Here is a 26,104-nt window from a genome sequence, read left to right as displayed (position 1 = left end):
CCCCTACGTTCTTCCTGGAAAAACTGCATAACTATATGTGGAGCCTCCTACATATGGCTCCAGAAGCAAGAGGTAGCTAACTTTCTTGTCACTATGAGGACAAAAGGGAAGAAAATAGAGTCAAGAGAATTGCAGAGAAATGGAGCTGTAGCACCACTGGCACTAATGACAACATGAACTGTTGGATCAGACCACATTTGAAAGCCAAACTACCTGTAGAGTTTTGTTGTTGTTGTTGTTAAATGAACCAATAAATTTGCTTTATGGTTATACCTACAATTCAGATGTTTCTATTATAAGTAAAAGCACTCTGTTTTATGCAGTCAACTGAGTCCCCAGTATCATGCCAAAAGGAAATGGTTTGTTAAGTCAGAACAGTATCCCCTTCAACCCTCTCAATGAGTATCCTTCCTCATGTTCCTTTCAGATGTGAACTTGGAGGGCCAAGAAAAGGGAAATTTCTCCAATAAGCAGAATCTGAGACAGCCACTTTGCCTTACCGGGGACTCACTCCATTTCCAGAGGTCCATGTTCATCCTGCAACCATTTGAGTGTGACAATGAGTAGGAACAACATTACTAGAGCTGCAGAAGTGGAGAGGAGGGCCATTTCACTATTACACCCTTCTTTTCTACTTGACCCTAGTTAGGGGCCTAGGACTTGTGGTTTGCTGGTCCCAACCTTCCACTCTTCTGATGCTTCTCTTGGAAGCTTTAGTTCTGTGAGAGACAGAAAAAACCAAAGTGTTTTTCCCAGTCTCATACCACTTAATACAACACTTCACCTCTGATCACCAAAATGTGTAGGGGTTTCACTCCACCAACGATCAGTTTTCCAGCAAACACCAACTGGGTGTCCTATGATTTGATTCAATTCGACACTACTTGGAGTAGGGTTAGTTCCCACATATTAAGTCACACACGACTGCCTCCCACTTCATGTGCCAATCACAATAGTAGGTTGTCACTTATCCTTCTGAACAGCTGGCTACAAATTGGGATTCACATGACCCCCTTCTTGGATTTCAGTTTGGGGCTCCATTTTTTTTTCTTGGCTTATAAATCCTCTATCCATTGATTCCTCCAGTCTCCTCTCCTGTGATCCTGTGATCTTGTGATTATGGGCCTGGATCCATGGAACTTACAGTATTCTCAGGTTTCTACCTAGATTCATCTGTGCTTCACCTCAGCATTCTGATAGGTGCCTGTTGTCTCCCTTTTGTGAGCATAGAGTCATGCTACCAATATACAATGTTAAATGTTAGAATAGAGCCTGGGGTAGAGGTTCTGTTCAGGAGTTGTGATCAGTCCAGTCTTGCTGACATACTGCCTTTAGCTCATGAGAATCATACTTTTCTCAATGAAAGGAATTAAGCCAGAGGTTGACAGTTGTGTCTTTTAAAGCCAGGAATCAGGTGAGCTTGGGTTCCTTCAAACTTCTGTTCACTTGAGTTTTGAGGTAAGTCAACGGAGGCATTTCATTGAATCTGTGTCCAAAGGCGAAGATGTATCCATTTGTATTCACCAGCAGGATGACCTTTGAGAGGTCCCAGGTAGGATGAGATAGATGCACAGAAGTGCACCTGGCCTGAGAGGACAGGATGAAACTTGGAAACAGAGTGGTGGCAGCAAGAGATGCCCTTAGGACATGGAAATACAGGAAGGGCAAAGTAAACCAGTTATATGGGAATCTAATCCTTTATTAAACTAATATTTGAATATATTGGCAAAACATCAAAATGCAAGAGGTTCTAACCAACATTTATAGATTATATGATTGATAATTTGGCATTCATTGATCACAGGGTCAAACTAAAAGCCAAAGTTGTTTATATTTCCTGCAGTAAGGCTTTCACAGGCATGAAAGTAAGGCTTTCACAGGTTTATAACAACCTCTAACCATAGACACCAGTATCTGTGTCTCACTTCCTGCCCAGTAGAGGACATTCCCACCTAACAGCTTCCTGCCACTACATAATAAAGGCCTTTCCTATGATTTTGCTTCACATCACTGCCTCCTGGCCTGGTACTTCCCCATATGGCTCTGCATGGTGTGGCATGCCCCTTCTCTTGGGAGCTGTATGAGATAAATTCTTCTTTCAAAGGCAGTTGTTTCTTTGTCTGTTAATTACTATAACCAATTAAAACAAATCCCAGGTATATTTTTAACACAAGGAGAACCCCACAATGTATAAATTGTTATGCCAAGTAATAGTAAGTGCTATGAAGGACAACAAAACAGGGAAAGGGGATAGAGAGGGATAGGGCAGTCAAAGACAAACTCTGATGAGGGAACATTTGAACCAGAGACTAGAGTAAGATAGGGAGCAAGATATGCTGATGAGTGGGAGCATAGCATTCTAGGTAGAGGGAATAGCAAATAGGAAGGGCCTGAGGCAGGAGGGAGCATGCTTGCAGTGTGTAAGTAGACAGAGAGAGAGAGACATTGAGACGGCAATGCTTAAGAGTGGGATGGGTTCAGAGTATGGGAGGTCGACTGAATTGTGTCCTCCAAAAATTCATATATAGAAGCCCAAACCCCTGGTACCACAGAATGTGACTGTATTTGGACACAGGGCCTTTAAATGGTAATACAATTAAAATGAGGCCATTAGAGTGTGCCCTAATCCAATCTGACTGTTGTCCTTATAAGAAGAGGAGATTAGGGCATGGTAGCTCATGCCTATAATCCCAGCACTTTGGGAGGCCAAAGCAGGTGGATCAACTGAAGTCAGGAGTTCGAGACTGGCCTGGCCAACATAGTGAAACCCCGTCTCTACTAAAAATACAAACATTAGCCGGGCATGGTGGTGGACACCTGTAATCCCAGCTACTCAGAAGGCTGAGGCAGGAGAATTGCTTGAGTCCAGGAAGCAAAGGTTGCAGTGAGCTGAGATCACACCACTGCACTCGAGCCTAGGTGACAGAGAGAGACTCTGTCTCAAAAAAAAAAAAAACCCAAAAAACAAACAAGCAAAAAGAAGCAGGGATTAGGACACACAGAAAGACACCAGGGGTGCACATGCACAGAGGGATGGCCATGTGAAGAGACATCAAGAGAGCAGCCATCTGCACGCCAAGGAGAGAGGGCTCAGAGGAAACCCATCCTGCCAGCACCTTGATCTTGGACTTCCAGTCTCCAGAACTGTGAGAAAATAAATTTCTGTTGTTTAAGCCACCCAGCCTGTGGTATTTTGTTATGGCAGCCCCAGGAAACTATTATAGGAGGAAATGACATCAAAGACAGAGCGAGGGGTCAGGTCATATAGGACTCACTTGGCTATGGTAATCACTTTGGATTCTGCTGTAAGTATGAAGGAAAGCCAATGGCAGATTTTGAACAGGGGTGTGTGGCCCAAGATAGCTTACTATTGCTGAGTCCTGACTCACATGCTCATTGGTTTTCACATTTTGTGGCCAAGTCTAGATGCAAAGGCATCTGGGAAATGCCTTTATTCTGAACATTCATCTGACCAGTTAAATACAAGGATCTTATTCTTGTTGTTGTTTTATCTCTGTCAACAAGGGAAAAACATTTTGAGGGACAACTAAGAGTCTCTTAGAAGCACCAAATGTCTGTAATACCTGGAACTGTGAGAAGAATTTCTGTAAGTGGGATGGGTAGGTTGAGTTATTAATAGATGTATTTAGGGGAAGGAAGTTATTTTAGTTGTAGGTCTTAGTAAAGATTCACAGAGAAAGTGACATCTGAACATTTGGCAATGGGGATATGGATAGAAAGAAAGGAAGGGCAGGCAGGCATTGCAGAGAGAACAGGCACAGGCAGGAATATATTTATGGCACAGATGAAATTTAAGTGTGGCTGCAGTGAAATGTGTGGGCAGGGAGGTAAGGGAGGCCAGGTTGGAGATGATTTGGGGCATACTGTGGAGTCCTAAATCCTTGGGTGAGGGATTGGAGAAACCGAATTAGGCACTGAGGGTGTTTGAGCAAGGAAGTGGTAATGTTTAGTTTTCGCTTTGGCAGTACATATAGACAAAAGGAGTATGGAGAGAGGTGATCCCATTTATTTTTGGAAAAACTGTTTAATGAGCCTTCAAATGTTCTAGCCTCAGATTTTGCCATAGCCTTCAGGCTTCCCTGCACTGGGGTGAGTAGACACAGTGATAGTTGGTGAGTGTATGTGAGTTTACTAGGCACTAGTCTACCCCAATAGCCAGATAACCAGGAAATGCTAAGACCACACTGCATGCTACATAGTGAAAGAAGGAGTCTGGCTCCATTTTTGATGTTTGATTGCTGACAGCTTTCAAGCCCCATCACTCCTCCTTCTCCATCTGCTTCATATCTGGGCAAGCTGATAAAAACCCTCAGGTGCTGCTTTCCTTACCTGTCCCATATGGAGAAACCCTCACTTCAACCCCACCTTCCAAACACCATAAAACCCAAACCAGAGCTTTCCCCTGCTCTCTCTAGCCATTCAGACCAGCTTGGCAGCCTGCCATTACTCGTGATGGGAGTAGTAAATCTTTTTCTACCCCCTTGGTGTGAGCATGATGTCTTAAGTCTAGACATCCAAACCAAATTTGGGGTGACAGACCATGCTGTATCTATGGGGTGACCACAATACATAGTCTACAGACTACTATGTATGTGGTCACCCTACACTATATTTCTGTATTTTACAAGTGCCTATTTTGACACAGTATTTCACAAGTGCCTATTAAGTGCCAGATGCTGAGGACAGAACAGTGAATTGACTGTGTTTGAGTTCATATTGTTGTCATGAGGAAAAGGCTATAAGCAAAAGTTATAAATCATATATACTTGAAGAAAAGGAGTTGTGAGTGCTGGGGATGGGTTTGCTATTTTTTTTTTTTTTTTGAGATGGAGTCTCACTCTGTTGCCCAGGCTGGAGTGCAGTGGCGTGATCTCAGCTCACTGGAACCTCCACTTCCCAGGTTCAAGAAATTCTCCTGCCTCAGCCTCCTGAGTAGCTGGGATTACAGATGCCGGCCACCACTCCCGGCTTCCTTCCTTCCTTCCCTCCTTCCTTCCTTCTTTTTTTTTCTTTTCTTTCTTTCTTTTTTTTTTTGAGAAAGAGTCTCACTTCATTGCCCAGGCCAGAGTGCAGTGGCATGATCTTTGCTCACTGCAACCTCCACCTCCTGGACTCAAGCGATTCTCATGCCTCAGCCTCTCAAGTAGCTGGGATTATAGGGGCCCGCCACCACACCCGGCTAATTTTTGTATTTTTGGTAGAGATGGGGTTTTGCCATGTTGGCCACGCTCGTCTCAAACTCCTGGCCTTCAGTGATCTGCCTTCCTCAGCCTCCAAAAGTGCTGAGATTACAGGTATGAGCCACCTTGCCCAGCCCTTGCCCCTCTTTTCTGATCCTCCAGGTAGAAAGCTGAGGTTTTATCTAGCCCTCTCTGTTACAAACGTTTTGCAATTGAAACTGTATGCTACTGCCTTATGGTCACACTAAGCAGTGAGAGGACGGAGAAACAAAAAAAGCAGCTTGAGTTTCTCTCACCCTCTTGAGATCACAGCTCCTCTGATCAGAGAGAAAGATTCTTACTCTCTCTGAGTTTTAGGTTTTGGACAACACCCATTTGTCTTGCTTCTATCCCCAGCACAGACTACTTGGGACTGGGGCATGGAAGTACAAAGAAAAGAAATCAGAGGATTTCTATCCTCTTCCAGAGCATCAGATGACTACTTTCCACTCCTTGAGCTATTATAGAACTCGAGGGCTCCTCCCTTACTTCTGTCTCTGCTGATGCACACTTCCAGAATTTGGGCTATGTACAGTTCAGGCTAGGGAATATGAGAAGAAAAAATGGTAAACTCAGTGTCGATCTTGTGGTATTTTCACTTCTGTTCCTCCTCAAACAGCTTGCTCCTATTTACCTTTCAGAGTCAAATACCTACTGTATGCATTCTACCCAAGTTTTAGACCTGCATTTAGTAGAAACAACTAGGTAGAATAGGCTAATTATATCTTACCTAGAACCTCATGCATCTTTTTAATTAACATTTTCTATGTGTTTATATTTAAAGCATGTTTCTTGTATGCAGCATGCAGTTGATTCTTGCATTTTTAAAAAAGTCAAATCTTATATTCTCTTTCTTTTTTTTTTTTTGAGACAGAGTCTTGCTCTATCTTCCAGGCTGGAGTGCAGTGGTGCAACCTCCGCCTCCTGGGTCCTGGTTCAAGTAATTCTCCTGCCTCAGCCTCCTGAGTACCTGGGATTACAGGAACGTGCCATCATGCCCAGCTAATTTTTGTCTTTTCAGTAGAGACGGGGTTTCACCACGTTGGCCAGGCTGGTCTTGAACCCCTGACCTCGTGATCTGCCCACCTCAGCCTCCCAAAGTGCCAGGATTACAGGCGTGAGCCACTGTGCCCGGCCTCTGTCTTTTAATTAGTGCCTTTAGAGCACTTACTTTTAATATAATTATTGATATGACTGAATTAAAATCTATCATTTGCTAATTGTTTTATATTTGTTCTATCTGTTCTTTTTTTTCCTCTCTTTTAAATCTTCTTTCAAATTGAGGATTTTCTGTGATTCCGTGTTATCCCCATAATTGATTTATTATTTCTACTGAAAAACTTAATGCATATTTTCAGAACTTACCATATATATCTATAATTACAGTCTATTTCCAGATAATATTATGTCACTTCTCATGTAGTGTATGGGTTTTATAACACAAACTGCCAAACCTTCTCTCCCAACATTTGTGCTATTTTTTGTCATGTCTTACTTTTACATATGGTATTAACATAGTACCTTGATATTATTTTTCTTTTGACAGTGACTTATCTTTTAGAGTAATTTTTAAAATAAGAAGAAAGTTAATTTTATATTTTTTTTCATTTCTTGACATTTCTAGAGGTCATCATTTATTTGTGTATGTCCACGTTTTTGTCTGGTATCATACTCATTCTGCCTGAAGAACACCTGTTAACATTTCTTATGGTACAGATCTGGTGGCAATGAATTTTGTTTTGTTTATCTGAAAAAATCTTTATTTCTCCTGCATTATTGAAAAATATTTTTGCGGGATATAAAATTCTGGGTTGACGAGTTCCTGACCTTTCTCCGACCTACCATCAGTACTTTAAAGATGTTACTACATTATCTCCGGCTTGCATGGTTTCTGATGCAAAATTGGCTGTAATTCTTATTTGTGTTTCTCTGTATGTAATGTGTCTTTTTTCTCTGGCTGCATTCAAATATTCATGTATGTATATATATTTATATACACATACTATACACATATAGTATACACTCATATATGCACATACACATACATACACACAAATACATATAGCGACTAAGGCAAAAATGAAACAGGCATACTTTTTCTTTTGGTAGATCTTTATTGTGGAGGCTTGAGTTGATCTAATTAGGAGTTAAACTATGTTTAGGTGTTTTTGTTGCTATAGTTATCCACAGGCTTCGAATTCTTCCAGTATTACCTTGAGTTTAGTGTGTGAGATGGTTTGCTAAAGGAGATTTTCTTAGTGTTTGCATCACTCTCACCTTGAGGCCTTCCCTTCATTCCTATGCCTCAGAGAGGGGTCTTTCTCCATGTTCTTATCCTTCTTCTAGCAGTAGACTGCTCTTCTTAGTGACTCAGCATTTGATATTTTGATGGTGGTAGGCGGGATGGCATTTTCTGTTGTGATTCAGCTTTAATCTTAGGTAGGTACTGTGTCTCTGAGACTTAAGGGTGGGGTCTATTAAGTGATGTTGCCCTATCCCCAGCTGTAGGAGACCTCTATGGTCTGGACCCAGGATGTAATTCTACCCCTACTTCATGAATAGAGAGCTTTTTGTTCTCTTCTCTCCCCTCAGTTCCACTGGATCTTAAACAGTCCCTAAGGGTGACAGGATTTGCTTCTTCATCCTCAGAGGCTTACGGCTTTTGTTCTGTAGGGGAAATAGGGCAGAAGGACCTGGATGCGGATTCAGGTCTGTTCTAGGGGGGAGGTTTTCATAAGATTCTTCTTGCCTTACTGTCAATTGTATGTGTGTATGAGTGTGTGCACACATTTGATGATGTCCATAGAGAAGAATATACAAGAGGGTGGAAATTCTGCTTTTATCTATGGTTCACAGGAGTTCTGTAGTCTCTATATTCTCAGGCTAGCCAATACTTGGACCTCAGCAACTCACTATACATTTTAGCTGATTTCTTCTTAACAGCTTACATGGCATCCAATGGCATCTGTTCTATGTAAAACGTGCTTACAACCATCTCTCCTTGAAAGTGCCTCTCTTACATCAGATTTTAGATTAAGTTGTTTGTCCCCAGATCTTAGCTTTCTGATGTGTTCAAGAGAAAATTTTAGATTATCTGGCTGTTTTTTGTTGTTGTAAGGGTGGGGCCATGCTCTTTTCAGTTTTCTACATCTTGAGGTGAATTTCTTGATTTTAAAAAAAGAATCACACTTTTAAAAACACTTAAAAATAAAGAAAAGGAACTGAGCTACCAGAACGGTGCCAGCAGTGACTTTGGGTGGCTCTCACTTATGTCAGGCACAGGGTGAATTCAGGGCTCTGGGCTATTAGGGGTAGACTGCAAACCCCTGCAGCAGATGTGAGCTGCATGTGTGGGCCCCTGTGTCAGCCTGTGCTCATTTGTCTTCCTACAGTGATGTCATGTGATACACAACACTCAAGGACAATGGAGGTGGGAGCAAATGTCCCTTATTCTTCACACCTTTCACTGCTGGTATCAAGGCAGTTACTCTACCCTCGCCACAGGCTTTGGCACAGCATGTCAGGAAGTTCCTCTGGGGTGGCCACACCTATATCCTCTCAGGGCTTTCAACAGGTTTCTCATCATGATAGGTATCCTTTCTTACCTCTGATTGATGCAGTGATGCTGTTTTCCTGGGACAGTGTTAAGCTGTGCTGGACAGGGGATGAATATTTCTTGGGTAAATTGACCACTCTCACTTTGCCCATGGTCCATTGCTAATCCTCTCTGCTAGTGGTAACGTATGGAAGTGAGAGGCGTCAGCAACATTGAAACACATCACATTCTAGGAGTGCAATCATTACAGCAATTCGAAAGAAGTCCTGGTTGTATAACGTGTGATTCGTTGATTATGCTATAACAATCCAAATGCTAAATTTAACAAGATCAGTAAAACGTATAACCATTCACATTTTCTTGCATATTCTGGGTAAGACTTGTAGTTGCAGTTATTGCAGCACAGTAATAAAGGCACTGGAAGCCAGTATTCAAGGTTGGCAGGATGATGCAGTGTCACGAGCAAGGTGCCTCGACTCGGAACTGGGCTCTAGAGGAACGCCAAGAGCCTGTCTCACCAGCTTGCCCTTTTCCTCGCGGGAATTAGGAGGGAAGCACCAAGATGTGGGGTCCTCCAGGAGTCCTAGAGAGAAATCCAGAGAGTGTACGGGTTGGCCAGTCAGTGTGGTGACGCACTTCCGGGACCGCCTTCCTTTTTGTCGCGTGAGGTTTCGGTTTGTGAGGATCGGCGAGTGGCGCCCACCATCTCTGCTCGCTGAAAAGCTGCAAAGGCCGTCAGGAGCCCACGGTGAGCGGGTCTGAGGAGGACGGGAAACGGCCACGAGGGAGGCGGGCGTGGCTACTGCTGGTACTGGGGTCCTCATGCCGATCCCCGAGCTTGGCTCGGTAGCGTCGAGACGGGGCGCTGGCAGAGGCCCGGAACGCTGGCCGCGACTCCCACCCCCTCGTTTCTCTGTACCCAGGGCAGCCCGTGGCCCACTCAGAGTCAGATACTGACACACATTCACATGTTAACTTCGAAGCCCACAAAAAGTTTTAACTGTCCACACTCCAGAACCTTCTAGCAACAGAACACGCCCCTCGATCGCTCCAGCCCCCTTGTCTTTGCACCGGATGCGGAAACCCCCACCCTACCCCTCAGCTTGTCAGTTTCCCCGTTTTCAGTTGGTCACAGAAAATCAGTTGGTGATCAGTTATTTTCGCCTGGCATAGTGTACATCAGTCTTGAAACTTGTTACTGTTGTAGAGCAACCAAAAATTTGAGAATACTAAAATGTATTCCCTACCCATCCCCAGGATGTCCCATTTTGGAAAATATGGAGCCCTGCGATTTGGATTGGCTCATATGAATGTTAAATCTAAAAGGACTAGTCATATCCATCATGCACCTAATATGTGTCTAGTGTTTAACATAGTTTCTGTGTACAGGATTGGAGATGTGGAAAGATTTCTTGACCTCTTAACATTGTTCATTATATTCTTTTCATTACATTCTCTGAACTTTTACTCCACTGTCATAATTTAATTGTCAAGGTTCATAGGTTAACATTCGATGTCCCTGCCATTAGTCAACTATGTTGGAAGTGTGACTTGTTCTCCAATGTGGCTTGTTATTTATGCTTCACCTCCACATAGTTTTTCCTGTAGGAAGACACTTCCATAGGGAGTGTTTTGTGTTTTGTAGGGTGGTTTCTGTTGTAGTTCTATTTCCAGATGATTTCCCTTTCACAGATTGTCAGCTGTGCACATCAGACCTTTTTGCTTAAGTCCTTTTGTTTGATGTGCTAATCCTATTAAGTATCCACTGTAAGGGACATTTATTGCTGATACAATTACAGTATCATGATTTTAGAGAATTACACCACAACTACAAGGGTTACCTATTTACTCAGTATGAATCACTGCTTTTGTTACCCTTCCTTGCACAGAAACCATCCATGAATTTAGCAGCATTACTTGTGTAGGTTTACATTGTGTTTTCTTTTAAAGTACTTCTCTTTACACTCATAAATATTTCTCCTTACTGGACTCACTGTTAACTTCCAAGATGCTGTTTCTGTCGTCTCCTGACAGCTGTTTCTTTGACACCTTCAGCTTCCTCTACCTTCCTGAATGGCTTTCTGGATTCACTAAGAAGAGTCATTGGAGGGAGGGGCAGTGCACTGGCTTTATAGTCTTTTGTCTGATGCTGTTGCAGTATCCTAAGACTTGTGGCAAACTGCAGATACGGAGTTGGAATGGAAGTTGTTTTTAAGGTCTATGAGTACATGCCCTTTTATGTGTTTATATGCTTTTTGAATATCTCTGATCCACCTCTTGGCAGCTCTTTGTATTTCAGGTGTTGCCTTTAATGCATAAATATCGATGATTCACTCTTGAAAGGCAAAATACTTACTTCCTAATGATGAACTAATTAAATGACCCAGAATGAGAGTTGGAACTAGTTTAGAAATGAAATTGTTTTTTTTTCCTTATACTATAACATTTGGAACTTGGAGTATTTGGGACATTTTATGAAGTTGATGGATTCTTTCTAAAGTGTTTTCTTTCTCATTACCCACTCCCAACACCTTTATAAAACTGAATGTCTTGTATTTAGGGGAAAAATAGTAGTAGGGAGATATCAGAATATTCATAATAACTATTTTCAAAGTCTGTTAAACTTTTATTACTTCAGTCATAGAAACGGTCTTGTTCTAATATTAAGTAGCATAGGAGGAAAAACATGCTGAGGTCTTACAGTGTTTAATGGATTTCTTTTATATAACTCATTCTTATCTGTACTATATGGATTTCAGGGATCTTAACTGTTCAGAATTCCAACTTTCTTTTCCGCCTATAACATTCTGTCCACCGTCTACCTTAGTTTCCTTTTCTGTTTTCTTTCCTGTGATATCTTCTCTGGATTAGCTGAAATTATAGTTTTCTCAGTCCACTTTTTAATCACTCATTCCTTGGATGTTTGTACTTCCTTTTTGCATTTCTCTGTATGCCTGCTATCTTGCCTTTGTGAGACTGATAATAAACAATAACTAATGAACAGTTATTTATATAGCCTTCAGAACAGGATGGGTCAGAGGTTGTATGTAGGACTTATGGTCAATAAAGTTATCGCCATTAATGTTTTTTTCTTCACCTTCAGCATCTGAGACTTTTACCTTTACCCAAGAAAGGAATAAAAGAGGTCAGACGATGACAGCTGTGTCCTTAACAACCAGCCCCCAGGTGAGCTGCTGCTTTTTTCTGTCTCAGTACGTATCCCTGTGTGTATATACATATATGTTTATTAGATACATACATAGAAATATCTATATATACACATTTACATAAATATATAACATACTTTTATATATGCATATATATACACACACATTTCTCATTGAGGTTTAACTTATATAACACAAGTCTTAACAGTATAGCTCACTTTTTAGAACTATGTACATTTGTATGACCTCACTCATAGAAACACATAGAACATTATTAGCACCCCAAAAGGTCCTTTCCTACTGCCTCCCAAGCAATCCACTACTCATCCCAAAGTTAACCACTATTCTGACCTCTGTCACCATGGGAAAGTTTTGTTTGTTCTTGAACTTCATATAAGTGGAATCATTAAACATGCACTGTTTTGTATCTGCCTTCTTTTGTTCAACATTATGTCTGTGAACTTCACTGACTTTGCACACAGCGGTGATTTGTTCTTTTTCACTACTGAGTAGTGTTTCATTTTGTGATAATAGCACATTTTATTCATTCTATTGTGGATGGACTTTTGGTTGTTCCCATTTTGGGCTACCATGAATAAGAATGCAGTGAACATTCTTGTCTTTTTGTGGACATAGATGTTTATTTCTCTTGGGTATGTCTCTTTGAGTAAAATTGCTAGCTCATAGAGTATACATTTGGTTAGTTTTAGTAGATGCTGCCCAACAATTTTCTGAAATGATTCTTCCAATTTATATTTCTATCAGCAGTGTACAGTTGCTCCACATCCTTACCAATACTTGTCACTCATTTGTGGCATCTCATTGGGGTTTTAAAAATTTCCTCATCTCCAGTAAGCAGTGATGCTGAGCACCATTTCATAGGTTTATTGACATATCCTCTTATGTGAACTCCCTGTTCAGATATTTTTTCATATTTTTTATTACACTGTACCCTTTTTCCTCCTAAGTTGTATTGTTTCTTATTTATTATAAGTCCTTTGTCAGATACATGTGTTATTAAGTAACTTCTCCCAGTCAGTGGCTTGCATTTTCACTCTACTAATGGTATCTTTTGATAAACAGATTTTACTTTTAATGAAGTCCAGTATATCAGTTTGTTTTGTATGAGAAATCTTTTCTTACTCAGACATCATGAAGATGTTCTTCTATGTTTTCTTCTAGAAGATTTATTGTTTTACCTTTATACTTAGGTGTGTGATTCATCTCAAATTAAAGGTGTGAGGCATGGGTCAAAAGTTCTTTTTGCCTCCATACACATGTCCAATTGATTCAGGATTGTGTATTGAAACATCTATCTTTTATCCACTGAATTGCTCTAGTTACTTTGTCATACATTTGGTGAACATATACGTCTATGTCTGTTTTTAAAATCCCTTAGATTTTAGGTTCCCTTAATCTCATTCTCCAAGTTAAGACCATTTCCACTAAAGCTCTATTTCTGAAATACAGAGCTTGACTCTAGGGCTTAAAAGCTTAAAATAGCCACCTTTTTAGGCCTATCTTGAGCCTTATGGACCACCATAGCCTTTCTCAAGTAAGCAGTATTTTCCTATGCCTCTCTAACCTCACTACCTCTGCATGAAGACAGGCTGCCGGTGGGAGTTCATTGACTGATCGGAGAGCTTTGTGCTTGGGGTAGTAGGCAAGGAGACAGGCAAGAAAGAAGGATTAGAATGAAAGTAGAATTGGGAAATGGAGTAATATGAGTAACCGAAATAATCACTGGGATATACACAAATTAGGGAGGGGCTTAGAGCTAAGCTGACAGCTATGTTCAGGGGTCAGTTCTCCTTCCACATGCGCACTTCTATGCTCGGGCCCAAACCCAGATCCTATGCAGCAGGTTCAGTGTCTGTGTGGAGGTCACATGTTTAGAAGCTCATAGTGGAGGTGTACTTGGTTCTTACTGGGAAAGTATCCAGAACTCTGACTGGCTACCTTTAATTCTATATCTTCTTCCTCCACACCTAGATTTTACACAAAAACTCTGTAGGCATGTGAAGGACCCAATACTGAATATGTATCATCATAGGTGCCCTTCTCAGGTGTCTCATTGACAGATTTGACCATCACCAAAGTACTGAGGTCTGGGAAAGTAGGAACTTGTCATTTCAGGAATCAGTGGCTTTTGAGGACGTGGCTGTGTACTTCACTACGAAGGAATGGGCTATCATGGTGCCTGCCGAGAGGGCCTTGTACAGGGATGTGATGCTGGAGAACTATGAGGCTGTGGCCTTTGTAGGTAAGGCCTCTCTGCTGTTGGTTTCTGCCTGGGCCCTCAGGTTGAAGGGCTCTTTTATAATTATTAGCTGACCCCAAATAGTGATGTCAGAGGTTGCCAGGTATAGAAAGCCCTGGTGTCTATTGACCTGCAAAGGGCTTTCCTTCTTTTTCTGTCGTAAAAGCTGCCCTCCTTCCCTACCTGCCTCGGAGGTGATTCTGAGTACAGCAGGGCTTGAGCTATATCGTGATACCCTTAGCCTAGTATTGAACCTCCAATTTATCTTGAGAGAACGCAGCCACTTTTTCTCCCTCTGGGAGTTACTCCTAGGAGCCATTTGTCTTTTTCCCATAGTGGCAGATTTTCATCCTCTGACAAAGAAGGTAAAAAATCTTGTTGCCCTTTAAGTAGAAATCTGCCTTCCAGGGTATTTCAGGCTTCCTTGGAAGAACCATCCTGACTCTTCTTCCCAGGATCCATCCCAGTACCTCTTTTTTTTTTTTTTAATTTTATTATTATTATTATTATTATACTTAGGGTACCTCTTCTATAGCTCACCCAGGAATTACCCTCCTCACCTCCCTTGCCTGTTCTTGCAGCCGTGGGCTTGAGTTTGACCCCTATGACTATGCTCATTATTCTGTTATGTTTTCTTCTTTTCAAGCAGTGCCGCCCACTTCCAAACCAGCTTTGGTCTCTCATCTGGAGCAAGGGAAAGAGTCCTGTTTCATTCAGCCACAGGGAGTCCTAAGCAGGAGTGACTGGAGAGCAGGCCTGATAGGTGAGTTAAGCAAGAGGGATCTTCTCCAGCTTTGTCTCTTCCTTTGCCTTCATTTCATCAAAATGAAAGGTGTGTGTTCTCTGTGCCCAGCATCATGGAGTACACTGGGATCCTCGATCACATTCTTTCTGACTGGTGTGTTATTCGTAGCTTCCCATCCCTTTAAAGTGTAGTGCACAACACTCTGCTTCTGTATTTCACACCCTGGGATGCTTTTATCTCTTGGGATATGTGGAACAGTTTTTCTAAATACTTTCAAGTTATTTGTGATCACTTTTTTCCAGTTTCTCCAGTTTTACAAAATTGATAAACTTGGTGCAGTATTATCTTGTCCACTGACCAATAGAACAAGTAGAAAAATTTATTTCTGTTTTTCATGAAGGCTAATATATTAAAAATTTTAAATAATTTTATACTGAAATATTTTAAGGTAGCTTACAGTTGTTATGGTTTTCCTCCCCTCTAGGATACTCGGAACTAAGAAGATATACTGACTTAGCTAAAGCGGTGTTAAGTACAATAGTATCAAAGATTTTTCAGAATCGTCAATGCTGGGAAAACAGGAGAAAGGCTTAATTCTTGATATTTAAATACCCGTTTTCCAAGTAAGGAGTTGATGTAAGAGCCACCTTAAACGATGTCAAACACACGTTTTCTTTTTCTGTAGACTGGTAGATTTAATGTTTTTCATTCATTAAAATAACTCATTTTGATGTACAAAGCAGGTTCTCATGTCCTTTTTTAAACAGCTTTGTGGAGATATAATTCACAAATCATACAATGCACCCATTTAAAGTATACAATTAAGTGGTATTTAGAATATTCACAGAGTTGTGCAGGCATGCCACAGTCTACTTTTAGATCTTTAGAAACCTCTGTCTATCAGGAATTATTCACCATACCCAACCCCAACTCTTGGTTTTACGCAACTACCTATCTACTTTTTGTTTCCATAAATTTTCTCATTAGGGATAGTTGGTATTAATACAGTCATACAACATATGGCCTTTTGCCACTGGCTTTCACTTAACATAATGTTTTCAAGGTTAATCCATTTTGTAACATGTATCAGTATAGTAGTGTACAAGTTATAATGCAAATGTGTTTTCTCATGGGTACATATTCTAGATAGATACTTGTTGGGTCTTATGGTAACTCTTTGTATAACATTTCGAGGAATACCAAAACTTTTTCCGAAGTGGCTATACCAATTTACATTTCCTCCAGCAATGTATAAGGGTTCCTAATTCTTCACATCCTCACCAACACTTAATATTGTCTACCTTTTTGGCTGTAGGCATCGTGGTGATGTGAAGTGCTGTCTCATTGTAGTTTTCATTTGCATTTCTCCAGTGACTAATGACATTGAAAGTCTTTCAATGTGCTTATTGGTCATTTATGTATCCTCTTTGGAGAAATGTCTTTTCAAACTGTGCACATTTTAAAATTGGTTACCTTTCCTTTTATTTTTGTGTTTTAAGAGTTTTGACATCTGGATACTAAATCCGTGTCAGATACATGGTTTACAAATATTTCATCCCATTTTGTGAATTGTCTTTTCACTTTGAAGCACAACAGTTTTGAATTTCGGTGAATTTCTTTGTATTTTCTATATACAAAATTATGTCATCTGCAAATAGAGTTTTACAAACTCTTCCTTTCTAATCTGAATGCCTTTTACTTTTTTTCTTGCCTAATTACTCTGGCTAGAACCTTTAGCACAATGTTGGATACAAGTTGCAAGAGTGGACGTTCTTGTCTTATTGATCTTATGGGGAAAGCATTCAGTCTTTTACCAGTAAGTATGGTGTTAGCTATGATTTTCTTGTAAATCCTCTTTATCAAGTTATCAAGTTGCTGATTTGTTGAGTTCTTGTCGTGGAAGGGTGTTAAAGTTTGTGAAATGATATTCTGTGACTGATAAATTTGGTTCTTTCCTGTATTCTATTAATATGGTATACATTACATTGATTGATTTTGGTGTGTTGAACCCCACCCTCCATTCCTTGGATAAATCATAGTCAGTAATGTACAATCCTTATACTGCTGGATTTCATTGGCTAGTCTTTGGCAAAGACTTAGTGACATTATGATTCGTGAGTGGTTATTTTGGGTGGTGGGTTAGATATGCATTCTCCAAATCCAATACTATGTTCTCTAACTGTAGTATGTATATTATCTTTCTCAAGGAAGTTACAGGCTTTCTGACAGCAGGAATAATATAATACTTTTCTCATTTATGCCATAACACTTTATACAGAGTTATTTGATATTTTTTGTTGTTTTTCACTTAATTAAGAGATTCTCTCCTAACTTTATGCCTCCCAATTATGTCTCCATTCTTTCCCTACTGTATCTGAGTCCTCTGTTTCATGTTCCCATCCTTATTTGTTGTTGGTATTTTTAAACTATCGCTCATTCCCATAGCCCATGACCTTCCCTTTTTGATTTCTCCTATCTTCTCAGCTATCTTTTCATCTTGAACTCTCTTTGGACTTCTAAACTCTGATAAAGCTTTCTCTTCTCTCTTGGGATTTAAGAGAGGCCCTTTGCCCTTTGTAAATTTCATACTACCTTTTACATTCAGTCTTAACTTGCACCCTCCTCCATTTTGCATTTTTACCTTTCTGTAGATGGCCACAGCACGCTTGCTGCTCAATTTTATACCCTGTGGTGGACATAGGTTTCTGTGTTTGTCTGTTGTAGCAAGGGCAAGAAGCAACGATTAGATGAAAAAACGTCAGGAAATATGAATATATTTCCACTGTAAATGAATATATAGCATGATCATTTGAGTACATTATAAGAATGGCAGAAGGGAGTGAGTTCACTCAACTCAGGAAGAGAAGGATTCAAATAGAAAATGAAGATATTGCTGCCAGAAATAGACTTTTTAGAGAGGTGTTTATGCTTTGACCTCATAGGAGGCTGTAACATAGTAGTAAATGGGAACCGGTCCTCAGTTTTACTTTTTGAGGGTTGATTTCATCTGGGGTGCCACATTCAATGAATACTAGCCACTGAGTTCATTTGACATTTCACAGGAGACTGAATTGTTAAACAAAAAGTCAGTTTGTGGCTGGGCATGGTGGCTCAGACCTGTAATCCCAGCACTTTGGGAGGCTGAGGCAGGAGGATCACTGGAGGCCAGGAGTTCAAAACCAGCTTGGGCAACATAGCAAGACCTCCATCTCTACAAAAAATTAAAAAATGAGATGGGTGTGGTGGTGCACACCTGTAGTCCTAGCTACTCAGGAGGCTGAGGCAGGAGGACCACTTGAGCCCAGGAGTTTGAGGCTGCACTGAGCCGTCATCATGCCATTGCTCTCCAGCTTGGGTGACAGAGCAAGATCCTGTCTCCAAAAAGTCAGTTTGTTATTTTCCATATAGGGACATCTTTTCTAGGTCCAAAGGAATAATTTACTGTCTACTTTTCATGTGTCTGTCTTTTCTTCCCTCCATTACTGGGTCAAGCAGTGTTTTTTATGAAAAAGGTATATAAGCCTTTGTAGGTTGACTGCTTCTAGATGACATTTTCAGGAATAGAGTGATGAATTACCTCCCTTTCCTTTGTCTCCCCTTTGCAAATGTTACCCTTTGTTGTAGGCAAAGGTTATGCTTTGCAAAGGTTATCCTTTGTTATAGTCAAAGGTTACCCTTTGTTATAGTCAAAGGCTATGCTTGGCCAGAAGCTACAGTTCAGAAAAATGTAAGCGAGCTAGATGTTGGTAACTTTGAGCCAGAATAGTCACAACCTACTTAGAGACCATTTTATTATCCAAGGTTAGAAAGTATTAACTCAGAACAAGGTCTTGTAGCTGAAAGCAGCATTGTCATTTAGAGAAATGGTCTAGAGGAGACATACTGTGAGCTGAGAAAAGAAAGAACCTCAGTTAATGGAGTTCACAGATTTATTCAAACAGCAAAGAGGTTTGGGAACCCCAGGATGAGGAGCATCAATCCAGAGAGCAAGAAGAAACATCCCTGGAGGTCCAAGCTGTGGTATTTATGGCCTGAGTGCATTATTGGTAACTACATTACATATGATGGATGATGGGTAATGCATCCATGCACAGTTTCTAGATATCTGACAAAAAGGGAACTTGTCCTTGAGATCCATTCATAAGATTGAGAGGTTACCGGGCCAAGAAGAAGATAAAGGAGACTGAGTACTCACATGAAACAGTCTCCCCCACCTGTATATTAAGCTCAGACCAACTGGATTATGTTAATCTCATTTATTTGTAGTTACCAGCCTGCATGGAACTCCTTGTGTCTGGGGCATATTGGGCCATCCAGACATAGTAGGGAGCTGAAAATATTTAGCGTGATGTTGAGGGTTACTCTAAGAATTAATGTTGAAGAGGTGAACAACATTTAAATTACTAAGAAGCTGGTATGCCATGCTAATGAGATTGACTTTATTATTGCCAGGGGAAGCTGATCAGGAGTTTAAAGCAGGGCTATATGTATAGTCGATCTGCTTTCTAGCAAGGTCATTGACAGCATGGGAAGAATTAAGGGTTGGTGAAATAGGAGCCAGGCAAAATAGACCAGCAGTTCCAAAATGGGAGTCTGTGGACTAGGGGAAGTCCGTGATAAAATTTCCACTAATTTGAAGTTAGAAAATGAAGGAAATGTGGTAGAAATCTATGTATATATGAGGTGTATATGTATACATAAGATGACCCACAGTTCTTGGAAACTTACGCATTGTTGTTCTTTCTCTTTTTGGCATAAAAATTATCTTTTATGAAGTAATCATGAGCCTTGTATGCTTTTGTTATAGTTATGCATTTGTTTTTGATGTCCTTTATTGGAAAATAAGAAGATGACCATGCCATATTTCTGTTCCTTTTGTCCACTGTTCATGTTTTAAAAACTGTTTGGTGAAATAGAAAAGATAGCTAACCAGTCTTGTATTAGTCAGGGTTCTCCAGAGGGACAGAACTAATAGGATATATATATATATGTGTGTGTGTGTGTGTGTGTGTGTGTGTGTGTGTGTATAGACACACATGGAAGGGAGTTTATTAGGGAGAATTGGCTCACACAATCACAAAGCAAAGTCTCACAATAGGTAGTCTGCCAGCTAGGGAAGAAAGAAGCCAGTAGTGGCTTAGTCTGAGTCTGAAAACCTCAAACGCGGGGAAATTGACAGTGTAGCCTTCATTCTGTGGCCAAAGGCCCAAGAGCCCCCAGCAAACCACTGGTGTAAATCCAAGAGTCTAAAGGCCAAAGAACCTAGAGTCTGATGTTCTAGGGCAGGAGGAACAGAGGGAAGCATCCAGCACAGGAGAAAGATGAAAGCCAGAAGACCCAGCAAGCAAAGATCCTACCTTGTCCCGCCTGGTATGTTTTAGTTGTGCTGGTAGCCAGTTGGATGGTGCTCACCCACATTGAGGCTGGGTCTTCCTCTCCCAGTCCACTGACTCAAATGTCAGACTCCTCTGGCAACACCCTCACAGACACACCCAGAAACAGTACTTTACCAGCTACGTAGGCATCCTTCAATCCAACAAAGTTGACACCTAATATTAACTATCATAAGTCTGCTAAGCTTTTCTGGATCATCTTTGGAAAATTGAGTGGAGGTTAAACCAGAACTTTCCATACTGCCTCTGGTTAAGGATTAGTCTCCCACTCCCCCCACCAGTCTTTCAGAGACAAATAAATGCTTCTGTTGCACATGACTAACACATAATTCATGCCTCATGTGACCCATTGATGGGTTCCAAACTGGTATAAACCTTGTGTGAAATGAGTTCGCTGATCGTATGCTTGGATGTCCTGGCAATGTAAAATGCTATATAAATTTTTAAATGTTTATTCTCAATTTCTGGACTTAGAGGCCAGTGAGAAAGAGTCCACAGATGGACACTAGCCCACAGACCCCCCTTTGAATTGTAGGGCATTAGACTGTCTTTATGGATCAAATCAGGAGTCTGTCAGCTTAGTGGGTTGAACAATTGAAGAGAATTTGTTGGCCCTACAGTCAAGAGTACCTTGGGGCAAAAGGCACTGCTTTTCCTGGGATATTGGGAGCTAAAGGGAACTCCATTAAGCCGTGGAGAGATAAGTAGTGTGATTGGACAAGAACTTGGGAGTGTAAAATTCTCAGAGGAATGACTGGAACCACCAAGAACCCTTCTTAAATAACATTTTTGCTTGTTTGATTGTTTTGATACTGAGTCTTGCTTTGTGGCCTAGGCTGGAGTACAGTGGCACAATCTCCGCTCACTGCAACATCTGCCTTCTGGGTTCAAGCGATTCTCCTGCTTCAGCTTCCCAGGTAGCTGGAATTACAGGCACCCACCACCACGTCCCGCTAATTACTGTATTTTTAGCAGAGATAGGGTTTCACCATGTTGGCCAGGCTGGTCTTGAACTCCTGACCTCAGGTGATCCACCCACCTCGACCTCCCAAAGTGTAGGGATTACAGGCGTGAGCCACCACACCCAGCCTTAAATAAGGGTTTTTATCATGTAATTGTGTTTTATGTGAACTATAATTTGTATTTCCCAGGTTGTTGCACTGTAGTAAAGATAGGCTCTTAAATGAACCTGGACCATGTTGTGTAGGGGCGCTGTGAAGAAAGTCTACAGAGTGAATTAAGGCAAAGTTGGCTAGGAGTCAAGCTTAGAAATCTCCAGTTTGGTACCCCTACTCCCCGCTGGAGTGTCCAATTTGGTTTCATGGCTGAAATCTCGATGTCCAGTTGTGATAGCATCAGTAACTCTGCCTGCTGCTGGCAACCTTGAGTATCCTTAATGGGGTGCACTGCACAATAGGCAAATGGTGGTGGGAGGCAGGTCGTAGAGAATGTTCAGAGTAAATTGCTGGCATGGCCTGCCATTTGCTACTGAGACCCAGATGTTTTGACTCCTCCCTTATGTGAGCAGTGGGCCTGTTATAAGGAACAGGGCTGTCCAGAAAGTCCTCAATAATAGAAATAACACATAGTTACACTACCATTTATTACATTCTTACCATGAACCAGGTCCTGCGATACAGACTTTATATGCTTTATCTCAGTCCTACAATAAGTGTGAGGTAAGGGGTTATTACTGTCATCATTTTACAGATGTATACTGGGTATGAGTGGTCAGAATTCAAACCCAGAGAGCGATGCCATGATTCACATGCTATTGTGATTGCACCACCTTTCTCATTCAGGTACCCCTATTGATGCTTTGTAACCTAAGCTAGGCTCTTTGAGGTCAGGGATCCCAAGCTTCTCATTCCTCCTTCTGTCCCTGCACTGCTGAAAGATATCCCAAGATCCTGCTCCCACATATGTATGGGCTGTAGCCAGCTACAGTTTCTATCTTCCCATGCTCAAGATTGGGAGTGGCTGAAGATCTTGCTCCTGAGCCTCTCTCTGGTGAGAGGTCAGAAACTGAAAGAAAAAATGGCGGTGAGAGAGAGAGGGCTTGGGGAGAACAACTGCAGCCTTGATCACAGCTCGGGGTGGGAAAGAGGGTTAGCGTCCACCATGTTTGTTGGGAATGGGTGGTACCTAAATGAATGTATGTGTGAGGATCACATTGTATATGTAGCAGAGTCAACTGTTGAGATACGCAGGTGTGTGAAGAAGGTGGTAACCACTTGGACTTCCTAAAACTTGAATTAGTTTTAAGCAATACAGTTGGATCTCAGTTTCATTTGATTATGACACTGGTATTTTGTAGGCTGAGACTACATAATTCATAGTGTGTTCATATATTATGAATCTTACAGGACAGTGAAAAATTTATCACAGTATTGTACCAATAAATTATAACTAAGCAAGATTTAAAGAAAAATATACCTCCATACCTCCAATTTTGATACTCCAGTAGATCCCCATTTTTATTTCTCTATGTCCATTGCTAACCCTTGTCCATATGTATACATAATTTAATCATAACAGATAAAATGTTACGTGTCTTTTTCATTACTATTATCTTAAGTATCCTCCCTTTCCCCCAATTCTGTATACCCTATAATTACTGTTTGTGATAACCCTTCTTGATTACCCGTGTGAGTACGTTTCTTTATTCCCTTCTCCAAACTGTGAATTGCTTTTAGGGTAGATACTGTGTCCTTTTTTTTTTTTTTTTTTTTAGACAGAGTCTCACTCTTTTGCCCAGACTGGAGTTGAAGTGCAGTGGCAAGATCTTGGCTCACTGCTGCCTCGACCTCCCAGGCTCAAGCACTCATCCCACTTCAGCCTCTCCAGTAGCTGCGACTACAGGCATGCACCACCACACCTGATTTAATTTTTGTATTTTTTGCAGAGATGAGATTTTGCCTTGTTGCCCAGGCTGATCTTGAACTCCTGAGCTCAAGCAATCCATCCATCTCGCCTTCCAAGGTACTGGGATTGCAGGCATGAGCCACTGTGCCCGGGTGAGACTGTGTCTTAATCACATTCCCCGCCCCACCATCCATCCAGTTGGTGTTAGTTCATTTTTATTAAAATGCATTGATGGGCATTAGGACATTTCTATCTGTGAGCTATTGCAAATAGTGGTGTTGTCAACAATGTCACGAATACAGTGTTTTTTTCCCTTACTTTTGAATGATTTGCTTGAAATAAATTCCCAAGAATGAGATTAACCAAATCCAAAAATGTAATTATTTTATGTTTTAAAAACATGCTGCAATATTGCCTTTTTAAAAGATTGTACCACTCTACTATTAGAAATGTATGAATACAGTACTTAATTTCAATCGTATCAACAATAAATATTACAATTTAAAAATTTAAAAGTTAATTGGTATGATTGTTTTTATTTATATTTCTTTTTTTTTTTTTTTTTTTTGAGATGGAGTCTCGCTCTGTTGCCCAGGCTGGAGTGCAGTGGTGTGATCTCGGCTCACTGCAAGCTCCGCCTCCCAGGTTCATGCCATTCTCCTGCCTCAGCCTCCCAAGTAGCTGGGACTACAGGCGCCCACCACCACGCCCGGCTAATTTTTTGTATTTTTAGTAGAGACGGGGTTTCACCATGTTAGCCAGGATGGTCTCGATCTCCTGACCTTGTGATCTGCCCACCTCGGCCTCCCAAAGTGCAGGGATTACAGGGATGAGCCACCTCACCCAGCCTTATATTTCTTTACTATAATTAGTGAGGTTGAATTTATTGTTAGTTTACTAATTTTAATTCCACAGTGAAAAATTTCTCTTTGTGTCATGTGCCTTTTAATATAGTAAATTCTTAATGTTATACCTAAGAATTTGAGATATTTAATGCAATATATAAAAACCCATTGTTGGCCAAGTGTGGTAGCTCACACCTGTAATCCCAGCACTTTGGAAGGCCAAGGTGGGTGGATCACCTGAGGGCAGGAGTTTGAGACCAGCCTGGCCAATGTGGTGAAACCCTATCTCGACTAAAAATACAGACACACACACACACACACACACACACTAGCTGGGCTTGGTGGCATGTGCCTGTAACTCCAGCTACTTGGGAGGCTGAGGCAGGAGAATCGCTTGCACTGAGCTGCGGAAGTGGCAGTGAGCCGAGATTGCGCCACTGCACTCCAGCCTGGGTAACAGAGCGAGACTCCATCTAAAAACGAAAAAAAAAAAAAAACAAAAAAACCCAAAAAACCCATTGTTAATCAATCTTCAGAAAAGTGATACCTACTCATTTCTACTTTATGCTATATTTAGCAAATATAACTTGATTTAAAAGCATCTAACCACCTGGAATTTTTTTTTAAATACCTAGAAGTATTCCCATAAGTAAATAAGTATTCTGAGACCCGTTGATTTATGATGGCCCTCATAATCATGTGTTTAAATTCTAACATAAAATAGGATTGATTTCCAGGCTTTCTATTTTGCTCCATTAATCACTGAATCTTTTTTTCTTTCTTCACAGCAGTATGTTAAACTATTAATTATTAGTTGGTTAGAGATTGTTTTAATTTCTGGTGGGACTATTATCCATTCATTGAGTGTATTTCAAGTACATTTGTTTCAACATTCCCTGTACTTTCTTAAATATTTAAAATACTTCATAATTTTAAAGTGTAAGAATACATACCATGTAACCATCACCCAGATTTTAAAAAATGTTAATCTGTTATGCACTCATTTATTTTTCCACACTCTTTTCCTTTTTTCCAAATACTTAAACATTTTTAGAGCACTTTTAGGTTCACAGCAAAATTGAGAGGAAAATACAGAGATTTCCTGTATATCCGTTACTCCAACACATGCGTAGCTTCCCCAGTTATTAACATCTCTTACCCGAGGGTACACTTACTGCAATTGATGACCCTACATTGACACATCATTATTACCCAAAGTCTATAGTTCACCTTAGTGTTTGCTTAGCTCTGTCGCCCCGCCTGGAGTGCAGTGTCACGATCTCGGCTCACTGCAACCTCCGCCTCCTGGGTTCAGGTGAGTCTTCCGCCTCAGCCTCCCCAGGAGCTGGGACTACAGGCACGCACCACCATGCCTGGTGAATTTTTTGTATTTTGGTAGAGATGGGGTTTCACCATGTTGCCCAGGCTGGTCTCGAACTCCTGAGCTCAGGCAATCCACCCACCTCATGCTCCGAAAGTGCTAGGATTATAAGTGTGAGCCACCGTGCCCAGCCTTGTTATAATCATTATTATATATGTATAAATTTAGTACCATACAGAATATTTTCACTACCCTAAAAAAAATCCTCTGTCCATACACATTTCTCATGGTTATATTGAGCTTATCAAATCTTAACATTGAGAAAGTGAGAGGGAACATTGTATAACAGCATTAATATGAAGCATTATTGTGAAGTTCTTTTTCTCCCTATTTTACTGACTGACTTCTCCTTTACTTCATCTTTTGTTAAAGCCAAGAATCATGTTGATTACTGTGGGGATAGATCTCCACTGAGGAAAAAGCACAAAGACCCTGCCTCACAATTATGAAGCTCAAAGAGCACTTGCCAGTTGTGAGGTCAAATTTGTGACCCAAAAAACTAGTTTCTTCTTCCATCCAAACAGTGGTAGATTTATAAAGTGGATTGGAGGGAGAGTTTGGGGGAAATGATCCCTGCTACCTCTCTCCCTTCCTGGGTAATTCAGGGGAAGAAGTGGGATGGGAGACCTAATCCTGTCATGTCCTCAAGTGA

General features: G+C 40.9%; 1 protein-coding gene across 1 annotated transcript; it reads left to right on the top strand.

Annotated features, from left to right (window-relative positions):
• The first annotated feature begins 9,436 nt into the window (after positions 1–9,436).
• KRBOX1 (KRAB box domain containing 1) lies at positions 9,437–15,707 on the top strand. The gene is made up of 5 exons (XM_023231688.1): positions 9,437–9,544; positions 11,900–11,982; positions 14,100–14,226; positions 14,873–14,986; positions 15,453–15,707. The coding sequence occupies exons 2-5, from the start codon at positions 11,950–11,952 to the stop codon at positions 15,560–15,562; spliced, it is 384 nt and encodes a 127-aa protein (XP_023087456.1). The 5' UTR covers positions 9,437–9,544; positions 11,900–11,949; the 3' UTR covers positions 15,563–15,707.
• Positions 15,708–26,104: the final 10,397 nt, after the last annotated feature.

The sequence above is a fragment of the Piliocolobus tephrosceles genome, chromosome 2 (assembly GCF_002776525.5).
Source record: "Piliocolobus tephrosceles isolate RC106 chromosome 2, ASM277652v3, whole genome shotgun sequence".
Taxonomy (NCBI): domain Eukaryota; kingdom Metazoa; phylum Chordata; class Mammalia; order Primates; family Cercopithecidae; genus Piliocolobus; species Piliocolobus tephrosceles.
Note: the sequence above shows the minus strand (reverse complement) of the source record. Positions and strands in the feature narration are given on the sequence as shown.